This window comes from Anabrus simplex, chromosome 4 (assembly GCF_040414725.1).
Source record: "Anabrus simplex isolate iqAnaSimp1 chromosome 4, ASM4041472v1, whole genome shotgun sequence".
NCBI lineage: Eukaryota > Metazoa > Arthropoda > Insecta > Orthoptera > Tettigoniidae > Anabrus > Anabrus simplex.
The window spans coordinates 347,988,260-348,005,835 of NC_090268.1; the positions used below are offsets into that span (position 1 = coordinate 347,988,260).

The 17,576-nt window shown below is 37.8% G+C and overlaps 1 protein-coding gene across 7 annotated transcripts in view; it reads left to right on the plus strand.

The window, feature by feature from the left end:
- Window positions 1-17,576, plus strand: part of Prp4k (Pre-mRNA processing factor 4 kinase) — a 355,103-nt gene that overhangs the window by 139,587 nt on the left and 197,940 nt on the right. For all 7 annotated transcript variants that reach the window (XR_010859850.2, XR_010859849.2, XR_010859851.2 and 4 more), the window contains exon 10: window positions 9,107-9,339. Coding sequence is in view for 2 of the 7 variants with exons in the window: in XM_067145757.2 (XP_067001858.2) it covers window positions 9,107-9,339 (233 nt within the window). In the remaining 5 variants the exon portion in view is untranslated. The remainder of the gene's footprint in view (window positions 1-9,106; window positions 9,340-17,576) is intronic.

Here is a 17,576-nt window from a genome sequence, read left to right on the forward strand (position 1 = left end):
CGTATTAAATCTATATAAAACTACCACGAACCTACTACGCTGGCGTAGCAGGGGGAGAGGTGATACTCCCACGTGGCGCATCCCAGGTGGTGGATAGGGGGTCCTAACTGGCTTGCCGGCGGACTTGAGGGAAATAAAATACCTCTCACGGACCAAACACACAACCCCACGTGGGTGGGGGGCACAGACGAAGAATACACCCACGGTATCCCCTGCCTGTTGTAAGAGGCGACTAAAAGGGGCGACCAAGGGATGATTGCCTTAGAACCATGAAACTACTTGTGATTAGTACCACCACGCGAGGAACACCAAAACGCTTTTACTTGCGCGTAGTACCACTATATTAGGTACCAAATAGGTTTGTGATTAGTAGCACAAAGGAGCACCGTGCGCTCGGCTTTTGCAATACATGTGATTAGTACCACCATATGAACAAGACCATGGGATGATGGCTACCATGGTTCTGCCTTGCCTATGATTAGTACCCACTATATGAGAAACACCACAGGATAGTGCAGGTCCCTATTGTTAGTACTCTTATGTGATGAAAACCATAGGTTTGCGTTGCCTATAAATGGTGCCGCAATGTGAGAAAAACCATAGGTCTGTATTATATGTCGAATCTCATAACCTGTGAGTAGTACCATAATGTGTGGAATACTGCGGATCTCTGCTACTTTTGATTAGTACCGCAACATAACAAATACCATGGTTCTACTTTCCTAGCGATAAGTACCGTATGAGGGGCCGATAACTTGGATTTTGGACCCCCTTTAGACTGCAAGCATCATCTATTTAGTGTTATGCTATAGCAGCAGTCTCTTGGTCAGTAATACTATTGTTTTACGTCAGTTTCTGTGAATTTAAGGCATTGCGGGTCACGTCCACTGATTGTTTTAAATTCATATCCATCCATTCATTCTTTGTCCTCACGTTTTGAATTTTGGTCAGTGGAGGATTTTGGACTTTTAATTTGTCATTCCATTTCGTCTCATGTCATACCATTAGGGGCCGATGACCTCGATGTTAGGCCTCTTTAAACAACAAGCATCATCATCATCATATAAAACTACCTCACTTAACACATCATGAATTTTCGCTATCACTGCTTAGTACGATCACATTTTTCCTACACCTGAAAATGTTATTTGTCGTACCTTGTGGAAGGAACGTGATTTCCAACTCGGGTAAGAGCCCTTGCCGCAGTTGCATGATAACTAGAGAAGGCCTTGAATTCTTGAACTTCACGAGATAAATTGCACCTTTGGGGAGCTCAATTTTGCTTGCCGGTTAGCAGTGAAACTGCAGAATAACACAATGAGCATGTTTGTGCTTGTATTTTGCATTCCATTCAGGAGTTAGGAGTGTATTTCATGTTTAGTTGTACAGTGACGGATAGCGAATATTTGTCACGCGATAGCGTACATCTGGAACATAATCGTGTGAAGTTGATTGGCATGGCATATTTGTCTTGCGATAGCCTAATTACGGATGCGGAGAAAGTCGTGAAATTCCTTACTAATGACGACAAAATTGAAGTCTGTCGACAAGTCGATTGGCATTTACATCTTTGAGCTCGCAGAGTTGGCATGAATATTGAAACTCGCACCTTCCAGTTTTGACTCTATCACTCGAATCGATCTTGGTCGGTCAAAGTTAGGTTCGATTCAAAATAGCGGCCAAAGTCATTATGTTGCAGTCGCACATGGTCGTGTATAACCTCCAATTCATTGTGTAAGTATGTAGCCAGAAAAATAATGTGTAATAACCCACTGGTCCAAAATAAAAGGCTTTCTCTAACATTTGTTTTAGGAAGAGTGTGATCTGCAATAATATTTCAATATTTTTATGGGTCCCGTTCAAATGTTTTCATATTTGTTGTTTGATGTTTTTGACACTTTGCAGTGTGCTATTGTTATAAGCCCCAGCGGAATAAATTTTCTTATTTGTTCTCATGTTTTTTAACCTCTTTTAATACTGGTAGGCCTACTCTCTTCCCATAGAGTTTCACTATACCCGTGGATACATCCATCCATCCATTATCTAAAGGCTAAGCCTTGTTGCTGCAGCCACATCCCACGATCTTCAGCCGTCCTTTTCATCGTGACGTAGGAAGCAAAACCCAGCTGAGTGATTATGTTCCCAAGGTATGAGAGATGTGGTCTTCCTCTTGACTTCTTCCCTAGGACCTTTCCTACGAAGACATTCTGGAGAAAGGTGTCATATCGTAGGACGTGTCCAAGAAATTTAGCTTTCCTCCGCTCTATTGAATAAATTAAGGTCCGTTTCTCATCAACGTCATTCAAGATTTGGATATTAGTCTTTTTTTCTGTCCAACTCGTCCCTGTCAGTCTTCTCCAGAACCACATTTCCGCAGCTTCTATTATTGATTGTGCTTGTTTTCCCAAAGTCCAGGTCTCTCAGCTGTAAGTTAGCACACTCCAAACAAAGGTTCTGACAAATTTCTTCCTGGTTTCAATTATTTAACAATAGATTTTTCCTGCTTTGAAACAGCTATTTTGCCATAGCAATTCTTTTGACTTCTGTCAGGCACTGATTATCATTGGTAATAACACTACCCAGATAACAAAATTCTTTAACCTGATCTATTTTTTCACAGCCTAATTTAATGTTTATTTTCAATTCAGTCTTCTTCTTTTGAACAATCATCATTTTTGTTTTCTTTGTGTTTATTTTCAGCCTGATCTTCTCTAACATGTTGTTTAGTATCCTGAGCATCCTAGTTATTTTGTGCTCTGAATCAGCTATTAATGCAATATCATCTGCAGAGTGAATACTATGAATTTGTTTATCATTAAAATTTATCCCTTTGGTTTTTTTCTTTTACTGTTCTAATAGCAATTTCTATGAAGTTGCTAAACAGATAAGGCGATAAAGGACAGACTTGCTACACTCCTCTTCTTATTCTTGCATCTCTTGTCGTTCCATTGATGTTTATTTCTGTGTGTTGGGCTCTATATAGGTTAAAAAGTAAACATCTGTCCTTCCAGTCAAGACCCAATGTTCTCAGAATTTGAAATAATAACTTCCAGTCAACCTTGTCGAATATTTTCTCTAAATCCACAAAAGTTGCATAAGTTTTCCTGTTTACTTTCCGTCTTCACTCCAGGATTTAATGCAGAGCTAGAATTGCTTCTCTAGTACCCTTACCTGTTCTGAAGCCATATTGGTCGTCATCTAAATTCTGTTCAATTTTCCTGCTGATTCGACCTTTAAGTATTGTCAGTAGGATTTTAGAAGCATGGGATAGAATGCCTATTGTTCTGTAATCTGAACAGTTCTTGGCAGGTGGTATGATTCCTTCTTCATAGCAGTTTGTAGTGAAAATCAATCTCTCTTTCATGATGTCTCCACAGTTTTTTAGAAGCTCTGCTGAAATGTTATCAACACCTACAGTTTTTTTTATCCTTTAATAAGTGTAGAGCCATTTTAAACTCATTTTTTATAATTGGAGGGCCTTTCCTTTCTCCCTCAATCAGGCTCTCATCCTCTACATAATCCCGAATGTTATCTGTTTCCTGACCTTCATATAGATCTTCAATATATTGCTTCCAGCAGTCACCTACCTCCTCATTTTCAAAAAGAATCTTTCCTGCTTTGTTTTTAAACCACATTACTTCTGGTTATTTTCCTGTTCTGCAATGATTTTATTTTAAAATATGCCTTATCAGATTTCCCTGCTTTCAAATCTTTTTTAATGTCCTCACCAATTTCATTCATCCAGCTGTCTTTTGCTAAGTGACACTTGTCTGTTATTAAACTTTTTAAAGCTCTATATTGTTCAAAATCCCTGCTTCTCATTTTGTCCCTCTCTTCAATGAGATCTAAAATTTCTTGAGTCATCCGAGGCTTCTTTGGTTCCAATTTTTTTTTTTTTTTTTTTTACCCAATATTTTTGAAGCGGCTGTCGTTAAGCTGTTCTTGACATTTTCCCATCCAGTACTTTCACTGCTCAGTTGATTAGTTTTCTCTTTTAATTTTGAAGCCAAATCTGCAATGTGTAAGTTATTCAAACACCATTTCTTCAAACCGTTCGCTTTGTTTTCTGAATCTAATACTGCCCTTCACTGCAACTAATATATGATCGCTGTCTACATCAACCCCTGGGTAACTGTGACTGGTAAGCACTTGGTTTCTGTATCTCTGTCTTACTATTATGTAATCTAACAGATGTCTTCTACTATCTCCAGGAGCCTTCCATGAATTACGTCGTCTTTTGTGAACATCAAAGCATGTATTGGTTATTAAATAGTTCATGTTGTTCACAAAACTCGAGCAATTTTTCTCCTCTCTTTTTTGTTTGTTTGTTTGTTTGTTTGTTTGTTTGTTTGGATATACGACGTAAAATCCCTTTATCTCGGAAAAAATCGTATCGAGCGTTTCCATATCCCTGTGGGATAGTTTTTATTTGTGGATTCAGTCGTACGTTTTCTCGCTTAACACGTTTGTTTCCTTTGTCCCCTGCAGAAATGTCTTAACAAGGTTTTACTGTATCTCTTTCCTGCAACACACACTGGTACGGCAGGTTCAAGACCTTCTAACCAGAATCACTTTTGCATTGCTTCCAAGCCACATGGGGATTGTGGCGAATGAACTTGCAGGTCGAACTGTAAAAGAAGGGGGTACTTTTATCACCTAAACCTATGAATGTACTTGCTAGTGATATTTGTTCTCGGCTATGTCGAACCATCTTGATGTCTTGGGAGTTGGAGTGGCTAGCTAACCAAACTCCCATCAAGCTGATAGCAATTAAGAAGACAACTAACTGCCTTGTGGCTGTCGTCTTTCTGGCCTTCACAGAGAGAGGCTATAGTTTTATGTATGCTGAGGAGAGGTCATGGAAGATCTATGCACTCTTACCTTCTAATGAGGGAAGACCCCCGCCCACTGTGTTCTTGTGGTGCTGAATTCATTGTGGTTCACATACTTACAGAGTGCAGCGATCTCTCTGGTCCAGAACACAACCTCCGCTTGCTGGAGACACTTAAACTTATACTGGCCGATGACGAGAATACTGCTGATCTTGTAATTTGCTTGATGTGTGAAAATGGATTAATCAAGGGTGTATAAATTTCAAGTGTTCTGTTACTCAGGGAACTTACCTTCCCTTTTGATGCCTTTGTATCCTTTTTGGCTTATTTAAATAATTTTTGTTTTATTTTAAATTTATTTTTGAATTTCTATAGAATAAATAAATGTCTTTTATTTTAATTTTTGTTTCCATTTAATTTGTTAATGTAATTTAAATTGCCTACCTGTACTTCCTCTTAAAACAGTAATCACCACCACCACTTTCTTCCTCACTCCTCTTTCCACTTCTTTTAGAACATTAAATTTTTTCTCTACTGTTAACATACACGCCACATTTCGACATTATGAACAACATGCACTGGAAGGTTACAACCGAAGAGCAGTTATGAAGATTTTCACAAATTGTTTGTTCTTACAACTTGGTGGCTAGTGGGGAAGGGATTTGAAGGACATAGTGTGTGGTTACTGTACCTACACTTGAAAAAGGTGGATAGTCCCACACTGGGTTCAAACCCCATAAACACCTGAAAACTATGTACAGTACAATACATTATACTGTTTGGTATTGGTCCAGCTGTAGATATTCTTAAAATTACTTACAAATTTCCTAAATTTTACTGATTCTGGAATCCTGGAAAATTTGCTGTATTACTGAAATCCTTGTCCAGTAAACATCGAAATTTGAATTCCATGCAAATTTTTAACATGATTGACTTTCAAGGGATATCCGTACATTTGAAAGTCCCTGGAACACTTTATTTTTAATATATATGATAGTGAAGATTTTTTTTAAAGAAAATTAGGTGTTCATATAGTATATATGATAGTGAAGGATAATTTTTTTAAATTAGGTGTTCATATAGTATAGCGGCTGCCTGGCCGAGGCGGTAAAGGGGTGCTCGGTTCACGGAAGGATGTGGGTTCGATTCCCCGTCAAAGTCAAAAATTTAAGAAACAAGATTTCCACTTCCAGAGGTGCACATGGCCTGCACCAAAAATGTGTACCAGGTTAATACCTGGGGGCAAAGGCGGCCAGGCAAAGAGCTGACCACTCGCCCCAATGAAGTGCCGAGGTTACGGATAACAGAGGCCTTTACCTTCCACCCTTCCAAGGGCCTTCATGGAGATGACTTTGCTTTGCTTTGTTCGTATAGTATGTACGATAGTGGATATTTTTTTATATTAGGTGTTCATAACGTTACATCCATAGAATATCCATAATCATAATTATTGATTGTCTTTGCATAACAACCTGTTTTTTATTGTGCATATTCATTTATTGTATTTGATAATCTTGGCCACAGAGTAATGCTAAGACATATAAAGTTTTGTGTTTTGTTACACAAATCTCCTTCAGAGACATTAAGAATGCTTGAAGAAGCTTGTGGTGAAGCAGCAATGAAAAATCCTAGATTCATACTTGGCATAAATGTTTCAGTGAAGGTTGCGATGGCATCAAAGGCGATCTGCAGAGTGGCTGACCACTAATAGCAATAAATGTAGCAAGCATTGAGTGTGTATGCGTTGTTGTGAGGGGGTGGGCCGAATAAAAGGTAGCAGATCTGTCACCACCTGACTTCTTTCTCTTTCCGCGGCTGAAAATTCATCTGAGGAGGCAAAGATTCATGAACGCTGATAAAGTTACTGCAAATGTGATGAGAGCCCTACCTTTTTTTTTTTTTTTTTTTTTTCTTTCACTTTATACGCACTGGCAGAAGTGTGTCACTGCGGAAGGGAAGTATTTTGAAGGAAGTGGTGTGTGATTTGCATTATGGTTATTAATTTCTTTGTTATTAACCAATTCCGGGAATTTTTTGAAGCTACACTCACCGGCAAAAAAGCAAAAACACTATGTATTTCAGACAAAATTTAATGTTAGTCCATATGAAACATGGCAAAAATGAAATGTTGTGACATTACAACAATATGGCAATGTATCATAAGTTAATTAGCCCATTTGAGAAGTTTTGGTGCAGTAATTGATAAAGATTGTTGATCGTGACAATAATGACAGTCCACCAACATGAATTTGGAAATGTCGAAACCTGGAGCTCTGCACAGTTTTGTATGCAGTCCATTTGTCCACGTGTTTTCAACACATTTCCATTGCTTCAGTAATGGGTATTTCCAGCTCTAGCCGCAGTTACAACTGTGATTTGATCAGTCATGCTCATGGTATAGTCTTGATTGTTCTCTTGTGATATGACCTCCCGTTCTGCCTGAAGCGCTGCCCGAAGTTGAGCCAGTGTGTCAGGGGAACGACTCCTATCATGCCTCCCAAGCATATCGCAGACATGCTTTATCGGATTTAGGTCGTAACTACGAGCAGGGCACACCATACGCTGAATTGTGACTTCATCCAGGTACTCACGTTCACAAACAGCAGTGTGGGGATGAACATTGTCATGCATCAGGGAAAAGTTTTCACCGATGCAAAAAAGCACCGTGTGATCCGCTAAAATCTCCTCGATGTATCGGTGGTCTGTCAGACTTCCATTCTCGACGAACACAAGCTCTGTGGGTGCATCATTGGTTATCCCAGCCCGGACCATCACAGAGCCTCCAATGAATGGTGTCTTTGCAGAGAAAATACAGGGTGGATAACATTCCCTGGACCTTCTCCATACTCTCTTCCATCCGGTGCCCTCAAACAGAATCTGGATTCATCCGTGAACAGCACTGAGCTCCACTGCTTCACAGTCCAGTTTCGGTGGGCATTGCAAATTGAATCCGAAAGGTGCGGTGCTCACATGTAAGCAGTGGCGGGCCTCTTGGAGTTTTAGTCCACTAATACAACTTCCTTCTTACTGTCCTTTTGCTGATGTTCCTGCCCCGCACTTGCTGCAAATGATTTCTGGCCTCCACAGCTGTTATGTGTCAATCATGAAGAACTTGCATTACGAGAAAACGATCATCGCACTCGGTAGTACTTCTCCTGCGACCAGAACTGGGCCTCCTGGTGTAGATATTGTCCTCTCTGTACCTTTTAACAGTTCTCTATGCCTTAGAACAAGACATGCCTATAATGTCTGCTACATAGTGTATACCAGGGCCTCTCAAATGCCCAAAATCTCACGCCTGCAAATTGAAGCGCAGAGTTCCTGTGCACAGTGCATCAGTCCCACTCAGCTCAGCTCGGATTTTCATTGGGAGGTCAGGGAATATTTAAACCAGCCCTTACAGCAGAGGTTGATCGGATGGGTGACTGACGGTGATCAGATGCTATTGTCTTGGCCACCTTGTTTAGTGGACCAAACACCACATGATTTTGGGTATGTGAAGCAACATATCTTTATACTTCCTCTACCTGTGACTTTTCCTGATAAGATATCAGGACTGTTTTTCATGCTGAGGTATTTGTGGGACAAAATGGGCTATTGTGTAGGTGTCTGCAGAGTGACTAAGAGTTGCACACATCAAGCATTTGTAATGAATGTATTGAAAAGTTTTGAGTTGTATTATGCAAATAAACACGCTTTATATTCCTTTCTCGGTTGTATTATGTTCAGTGACTTGTTGAAACCCCAACAATTACATATTTTGGAAGACCTTGTACTTTAATAATGGTTCTTTTTATTGATGTCTCAGAATAAATCATGTGATTTCATTCCTACATTTCCATTATTACACATAATTCAGGAATGGCAACACAAGTTCTCATAGACTCAAGTAGTACCGATTTCCAGGCACAGGACTTGACTGCATTGCCAGCCCATCACTAGTAAACATCAACATAGTGAGGAGCAGACATATTCTTACAAGGGGAAATATACTTATTTTTTAAAATATTGGTGATGATGATGATGATGATGATGATGATGATGATGATGATGATGATGATGATGATGATGATGATGCTGATGCTTATTCTTTAAAGGGGCCTAACATGTATGACAAGAGAACAAAGAAAATTCCAGTGTTGTTCAGTATGTTGTAGATGTAAGAAGTTGTCTCTTTTGGAATGTCAAACCTAGTAGCTGCATGAGAAAGTAGTTGTATAATACACTACCTTTGGTCTTTGAACTTTACATGCCTTAAATGTTTTCTCTTTCAGAGCCCCGGTACAATAGACAAGACACATGGTGGTCCTGAAAATCCAAGTTTAACAGATAATTGGGATGATGCAGAAGGTTATTATAGAGTCCGTATTGGTGAAATAATGGATGGACGTTATGTTGTATATGGCTATACTGGACAAGGTGTTTTTTCAAATGTTATCAGAGCACGAGATAATGCCAGAGGTGGCATGGATGTTGCTGTTAAAATAATTCGTAATAATGAGATTATGTGAGTATTAAAATATTTTTTAGATAAAAGCCTGTTCCTTAATATTCTAATATACAGCTTGGATAATAGTTTTATGTACAGTATTTTAAGTATCTTTAATAAGAGCTATTTAGAAACCATTTTTAAAAGAAATACTTTAAAATTTATTGTTTTGGGTTTGAGGAAATTTTTTATATAAAAATAGAGGCAGTAGATGATCATTAATCCAATATTGTCCTTTGCAAGTTTTGCTAGTCAGAGTAAAATCATAACCTTTCTTATTTTTATTTTTCCACTGCTTTTCGCATTCCCTGCGGCATGTGAACTTAGCTCTGTTTTATAGCCAAACCATTGTGGAGGAATGTATACATTATTGCTTCTTTCTGTGGTGGTTGATAGTATAGAGTGCTGTATGTTTATATGAAGAATATATTGGGACAAAAACAAACATCCAGTCCCTGAATCAGAGAAATCAACTGGACACGATTAAAATCCCCATCCTGGCTAGAAATCGAACTCAGGACCCTCGGAACTGAAGGGCTCGACTCTTTTAGAAAGAAAAAAATTTAGGTAAAGAATACCTAGAGTTCACTTTGAATGGTAATTGGGTCTATTGTCTTCATTTGTGAAGACTTAGACTAATTTTAGGTTTGATACAGAAATATTTTCTGTTATTATTAAAATAATATCAGTTGCTGATCAAGTCCACCAGGTAGCATCTGTATTGCATGTAAATCTGTAACAGAGCCAATGGCTTTGGGTGGAGGAGTCTGTAGGAGGGTGATAGTCCACCAGTGGAGGAAATGCTATTGAAATTTTGTGCTGTCATCAGGTGGGGCATGCATACAGAAATTTCTAGGAGGATAGAAGGATCAAACATGACATTTTAAGTCATTGTTTTATTCACACACATAATTATATAACCTGTTTAACTTTCTTCAAAAGTGATCAGCCAGGTTTCCCCACTGTTCGCCACCATTGATCAGGATAGTGAAGAATACCTTCAGCTACATGATATTCATTGATGTTAATTCATGTCAAACTGCAAGTGAGTATTGGGCTGAGTTAGCCGAGTATTTACTCACGCAGCAGCATCTTGACTTTAGGAATGGAATCAAAATTGCTCGAAATAAGACATATGATGCACAAATACTCGTTTGCCAGGCTGATTTCATCACAGTCCAACACATCTTCCACTGTGCATGGTTCGATTATAGCCCCTGTTGATTTTTGTGGGGATATGCAGAACATTTACTTTAGGAAGATCGGCATGTCTATCTTTTCCCCATGTGAAGGCTTCTGTCCATCGCCCAGTGTTTCACAAATCTTTGCTTATTCTCCTCTGCACTGTGGCTGCAGAGAAGGCTATCTTGAGGTACGAGTATTATTCATCTTCAGTTACTTCCAGTTTGTATTACTGTCACCAAACAACTGCCATGATGATGATGATGACGGTGCTATTTGTTTTTTTATGGTTTCCTGAGACTTGGACGTGCTGGAAAATTGTCCCATAAGAGTTATTTTATCCATGTATGACTGGGTTACCTACTACAGGATGAAATAGACCGTGTAGCCAGCTACTCAATGCTGAGTGTTTGGTGGTGGTAAGAAACCCAACTCTGTAACAGAGCCAATGGCTTTAGGTGGAGAAGCTCCATAGGAGGGTGATGGTCCTCCAGTGGAGGAAATGCTATTGAAATTTAACATGCAGCATCTGTTCTCCTGGTTAGGGGCAGTCTCAATATAACCTGGCAGTTGGACATACAATGTATTTGGGTGTGGTGAGCACACCATAATAATAGCCTATATGAAGCGTCAAAGTGGATCAGGACAAGGAGAGGCGAAATGGAGGTGAGTGGACCACTACCTGAACAGGAGCTCCCTGGACAAGGGTGATGGAAGAAGGAAAGTAATTATTTTACGTGCCACTAATTCTACCGACACGATGCTGGTGTATTTCAGCATCTTCAAATACCACTGGACTAAGCTGGGATCAAACTCCACTAGCATCTTGATCTAAAACGTATATGTTATTAGATTTCCAGTATCACTATATTTGTGGGAGATAAAATAAGAGTTTAAAACATTTAAGCTCTTTGGGCTTTTTCAGTCGTGAAATTACCAGCGTTTCGCCCTAGTGTAGCAGTGAACTCATCAGTTGGATTGCTACACCTTTCCAATAAGCTGGCGGCTAGTGCTACTGCATTTCACGATTGAAAAAGCCTAAAGAGCTTAGATGTTTTTTAACATTTGCAATCGATGAAATTCAATTGTTTCTTTCTAGGAATCAACCTACATATATATTTATTCAGATGTGGAATTATTTCCTATCAACAGTTTAATCTAACTTTTGTTATGGTAATAAAGTTAATGCTTCATTGCCACTGCTGAGATGATTGTGGTAAAGGAGTTTGGGTTGTCCTTATGAATAGCTTTTACTTATATTCATCCATCAAATGAATTAATAGTGACAGTTAATGACACTGCCTGTGATACTGAGCCTTAAAACCAAAGTTCTGATTTTAAAGCCTGGACTTCCGCTGTAATTTTAGCAAGCATAAAGACTACTTTTCAAGGTGAATGCAAACCAGTTCTTTCAAAAACCAGCCTGACCCAAATAGCAGCTAGAGTAATTTTGGGTAACAGTGAACTCATGCCATAGGTATGCTTTCTTCTGAACAAAAACTGTGAGAGCATAATCATTATTGTCTGATAATTTGAAGATAAAGGACTACCACCATCCAGTTTTAAGTTAATGTCTTGAACGAGAGGAAAATTTATTCGATCTCTCTCTCAGGCCCAGTTTAGAAAACCAAGAATAACAGCTGAGAGGATTTGTCTTGCTGACAACGCATCACCTCATAATCTGCAGACTATCATTAGTCATCATCACTCACCACTGATCTGAATTTAGGCGGCAGATTCCCTGTCAGTTGTTTACCTAGTCTTTTCTTAAATTAATTCAGAAATTTTTGAAATTTATTGAACATCTCCTTTGGTAAATTATTCCAATCATTTTCCTCTATTTTATTCCAAAATATATATTAAATAATGAGATAATTCCAACAAGGTTTCCTTGGTGCTTCGCTCCAGCTTGAAAGTTTAAGATGTAAAAAGACTTCATCTAGTGGAGCATTATTCAGAAATGATCCCATAACGCTGGCAGTGTTTCATCGTTGAATAGCAATTCCTATCCACTGCCTCAGGAATTCTGTTGAAGAGAAGTCTCCTATAAATGAGTATTTGCCCCAATTTGTTCTCTTGAATTCCAACTTTATCTAGACCTAGAGAAGAGAGGAAAAACATGGGATGCCCTAGAGAGAAAAGCAGTTCCAAGACACATCGTTCTTAAACATCCTACCCGGCTCACTGAAGGTATTCATGATCATCATGATGATTATGATCTTCCATACTTAACCCGATGAGTGCTACGCCCGCCTATAGACGGGCTGACGTGGCCGGTCCACCAGTGCTACGCCCGTCTATAGACGGTGCACGAGAATTTTAATTTTTTTAAAGTTCCCGGTTCACTTTCGAGTGTGAATTTGATCTCTGACATGTTCTGCGATCTGCTGGGCATTATGTAGAACTAACTGATCAGAGATTATAGCTTCAGGAAGTAACTTACAGAGCTTTTTGTAGATGTCTGTGGAGTTGTTCATCTGTGATGTAAACAAACATGGCAGAACAACAATTTAGTTGCTCTTGCAGCGATGTTATTTCGGATCACAGAATCTTTCAGGCATTAACCACAGCGGAAAGTGATGATGGAAATGATCATTTTAAGGAATTGTTAAGCGATTTTGAAAGTGAGAGTGATAGAGAGTGTGCCGAAAATATTGTATGTGAGAGAGAAACAGAGCCTCCTTCTAAACGAAAGAGGAACACGGTGAGTACAAAAGCTATTTTATCACTAATTTTGTGTCGGATGGATTACTTTTCTTCACCAGAGTTTCAGGTACCTGTGACAGGCTCTGAGGGCCAAGTAGTGTTTGATGACATCCCAAAAATCATTGATTTTTTAGAAACTTTTGTGCCAGTGGAGTTGGTGCAGATAGTTGAACACATCAGCATCACAAACAACTAGTAGAAAACATTTAACTATCAGCACATTTCAGGTTTGGAAAGTATTTTAAAATATCAACTTATATACTTCTAAGAAGTTACATGTTAGTTGCATACAGATTTTAGGAAATAATATTATTTTGGACTCTTTAATTTGTATAAAGATAATGCACGCATTGGTACATAAGTATAATTTTGTTTTCTCTCAAAATAATATTGAACATAAGTGTAGGATTTTACATTTGCATGTAGATTTTTATAAAACCAACATTTATAAACAAGCTAATCTCCCTACTGATAAGTTAAAAATTGAGGCTTCTACATTTTTTTTTATTTTTTTTTTTTTACATACGAATGAGAAAACTCAACACTGAGATATCAGTCAACTGGTAACTCAGCACTCTAAGTTGACAGATTCAGTCATGGGTCAGCTTGGTGGTATTTGAAGGTGCTCAAATATACCAGCTTCATTTCGGTAGATTTACCATTCACAAAATTCTGCCATGTTGATGTCACCAAAAACCATAGAAGTAATAATTAGTGAGATTTTAAACCAATATTATTATTATTATTATTATTATTATTATTATTATTATTATTATTATTATTATTATTATTATTATTATTATTATTATTATTATTAAAAACTCCTTTCTACTAATGTCTTTCCATGCCATCTCTCCACTGACAGCTTGGAACCACTTAGGTCTCTCCTTACCCCCAAGTGTTCCCTGCCCAAAGTTCGCAACATTTTCGTAACTTTACAAATCGTGCTGCTTCCTTTTGGTTCTTTTGTAGTTCTTGAATCTAATAATCGAGGTGATGATCCCATAGAATGAAACCATACTCTTCTTTTCGCCGTTGCTACATCCCCAAAATACGCTCGTAGCCATATGAAGAGGTGTGGAACTTTTATTTACAACCTTGTTAATGTGATTACCTCAATGAAGATCATCTCGTATATTAACACATAGTTACTTACAATAACCATGAGGTATTTCCACTCCAATAACAGTATAATTAAAAATGAGGACTTCTCATCTTTGTGAAACTTACAACTTTTTGCCCTTTTTAACATCATACCATTGTCTGCTTTCTCCCAACTAAACAGTGTATCATCATCCACAAAAAGCTTTATCTGTGATTCAGGTTCTTTACTCATGTCATGTATACATATAAGAAAGCATAAAGGACAGAGCGAGTTGACCTTGCTGTTAGCGTTGTTTGGATATGAGCTTGCATCCTGGAGATGGTGCGTTCGAATCCCATCACTGGCAGCCCTGCTGGTGGTTTCCCTTGGTTTCCCGTTTTCATATCAGCAAATGCTGGGGCTGTACTCTACAAGCAGACACCCTCTTATCTTACACATTCTTTCCAATTGCTCTCAGCCATTCATAACATCCAGACCAGATCTGCAGCTAACTTAATCCTCAGTATACCAAATCACAGATCCAACCTCTACAACCTCAGTACAATTCGAATGAGAAATTTGTTCCCCAATGACCTAAGACACACCCTATCTGAACCACTACTTCAAAAGAAATGTTGTCAGTGGTACTTGGACAGATCAAGTTGAATTTAAATATCTGAATTCTGTTTTCCTCTTTTGTTATGTCATTCCATGTGTCACTAGGTTTTACAAAAAAAATATATATATTGATCTATCAGGACAACTTTCTTTATTCTAGGTTATTTTAGATACCCAGTACATTTCTTTTCTTTTTTCTTTCCTTCAATGCATTTTAAAAACTGTATTATTATTATTATTATTATTATTATTATTATTATTATTATTATTATTATTATTATTATTATTATTATTATTATTATTATTGTGTGTGTGTATATTATGAGACATGGTGTGGCAGAACATCAGGCTTCAGAGCCTGAGTTTGCCTTTATTGCGAATACTAATTTTACATGACCTAATCCTAAACTGACTTGTTTAGTTTTCTCCATTTGTAAGCTATCCTGTTAAGGCGTGTTTTTGCCATCTGAAATATAGATCATACTTTCCAATCGAGCACCTCAAATTCCAGGAGATGTAATGTAAAATTTACCTCTTATTTTATTTCTTTAGTGTCATTCCAAAATTTAAATTGTGTCCTAAAAAGATTTAAGAGCTCTGGTAGATTCCAGAAACTATAATACAGATGGATTAATGAGAAGTATTGTCTCTGTTTAATGTACATGTGCTGTTAGATTTAAATTTGAGAAAAATGTTGTATAACTTTTAATTTCATTAAATGAGGTGTTGCATGTGGTGAAGCTGTCAGACCGAACCACTGTGTTTTGACCTCAGGAAGTGACGTGAATTGGAATGGGTGGGTAAGTGTGTATTGGCCTGCATATGTTTGTTTTTTGATTTAGCTAAAAAGCTGTTATTTCTTTTAAAATGTTTATTGTTCTCTAATGATAAACTAATATACAATGGAGACCATGAATAAGCATAAATATCTCCTTACCTTTTGAGGCATAGTTAGCAGTACGGTAGTAGCTATATGTCATTGCTTCAATTTGACTGTTCTGTTAAGTAAAATGCTTTATTATCTAGCCCACAGGCTGCATGGTTTTGTATCCAGGGCAGTCATCAACTCCTGTATGGCAAGCAGATAAAAGTCATGAAGAGCTGACCTTGGAAGACATGCCAAGATAAGTCACACCTGTTGACCCAAGTTACTTTGAGGAAGGGAAATATAAGTTTACTGTTTGCATGAATTATGCAGGCCAATGCAGTTTATAATGTTGATGATGAAGTTAACAGTTCCTGAGGAATAACTTAAAACTGGCTGTAAAAAGATGTATAAAATCAAAGGTAGAACACTGGGAGTATGTCGACTTGGAAAAAGAATAAAACTAAATGAATAAAGAACACATTAGACACATACCTCATAGAGAACAGTAACTCTGCAGTGTGTGTTTATTTCTAGTCCTGGCTAGGATTCATTCATTTGTGCTTCCATTTATTTATTTTTCACTTTTTCTCCTTTTCCAGCTCGACATAATCAGCTGTAGTATCTTTTTCTCTTCAATATGATTGTGGATTGTGTGAAGTCTTTGCGAACTATAGGTGGAAAGTGTTGGAGAAGATAAAAGAAATATTGGTATCTTCTGACTATTGGCTGGAAAATAAGGATTTTGTATTATTTGCATAGTTTTGCAAATTGCCTTATTAAGTAGCATATTGACTGCATTAAACTGCCTGGAGAAGGCCTATCATATTGTCGGTGAAACAGAGACTTCTTAAAAAAAAAAAAAGAAAAAGAAATTGCCCTGTTGTATTACAACTCCTTAAAATATTAACTTTTGAAGAGGGTAGAAAATTTCCATTTATCTACTTTGTAGTCATTAAAATTGATTGTTTTACTTTGTTTAGGGATCAGACTTTGCTGTGTAAATGTTTTCTAAGATACTGACAGGAAACTGAACTGATAGGTGAGAAGAGGCTTTAGTTAAGATCTAGGTTCTGATAAGAGATATTTCAGATTACAGATGTGTCTGTTTAATTGGATCATTTAGGAATGAAATTCTTGGTTAGGAGTTGAAGTAGGAACAACACTGAAAGATGGCTGGAGAATAACATTGCAGTTGAGGAGTATGTTTTAGTATTGTTGAAAATGTGGAACCAACAAAGCCATAGAATGGTATGGAGTTTGTTAATGAATCTTACGTTCTTGCCAGTGATCTTGTGTGATGTGGGTGTAAGGCATGCAATGTAATCATAATTAAGGTTGACAACAATATTTTAAATGAAAGCTGAAGAGAATCATTTACATTAAAAAGGCATGCCTGCCAACTTTCCCGATTTAGCCAGGAGACTCTTTCAACAGTCTTTTCCCGCCTCCCAGTTATTCTATTATTTCTCCTGACTTTAGCTTATTTTTTGGTGAACTTCAAAAATTTGTTTTCAAATCTCGCCATTTCAGCTTTGTACGCCAGTGGCTGGAAGTCCTTTGCTCATTGGCCCCTTTCAAATGAAATATCAACGTTTATTAATACGAAAAATGCGCGTGTATGTGCAAGATGTGGAGTTGTCTTGATTGAAACCTGTATATTGCAACGCGTATATAGATTGACAATCTCTCGTTCTTGCATGTTATGCTCGTGTTCGTTCACAACAGTCTAATGCCAATATAATTGGTCCATTATTGGACATTATAAATTTTCCAGCTAACTCATTCTTGGTCGCCAGC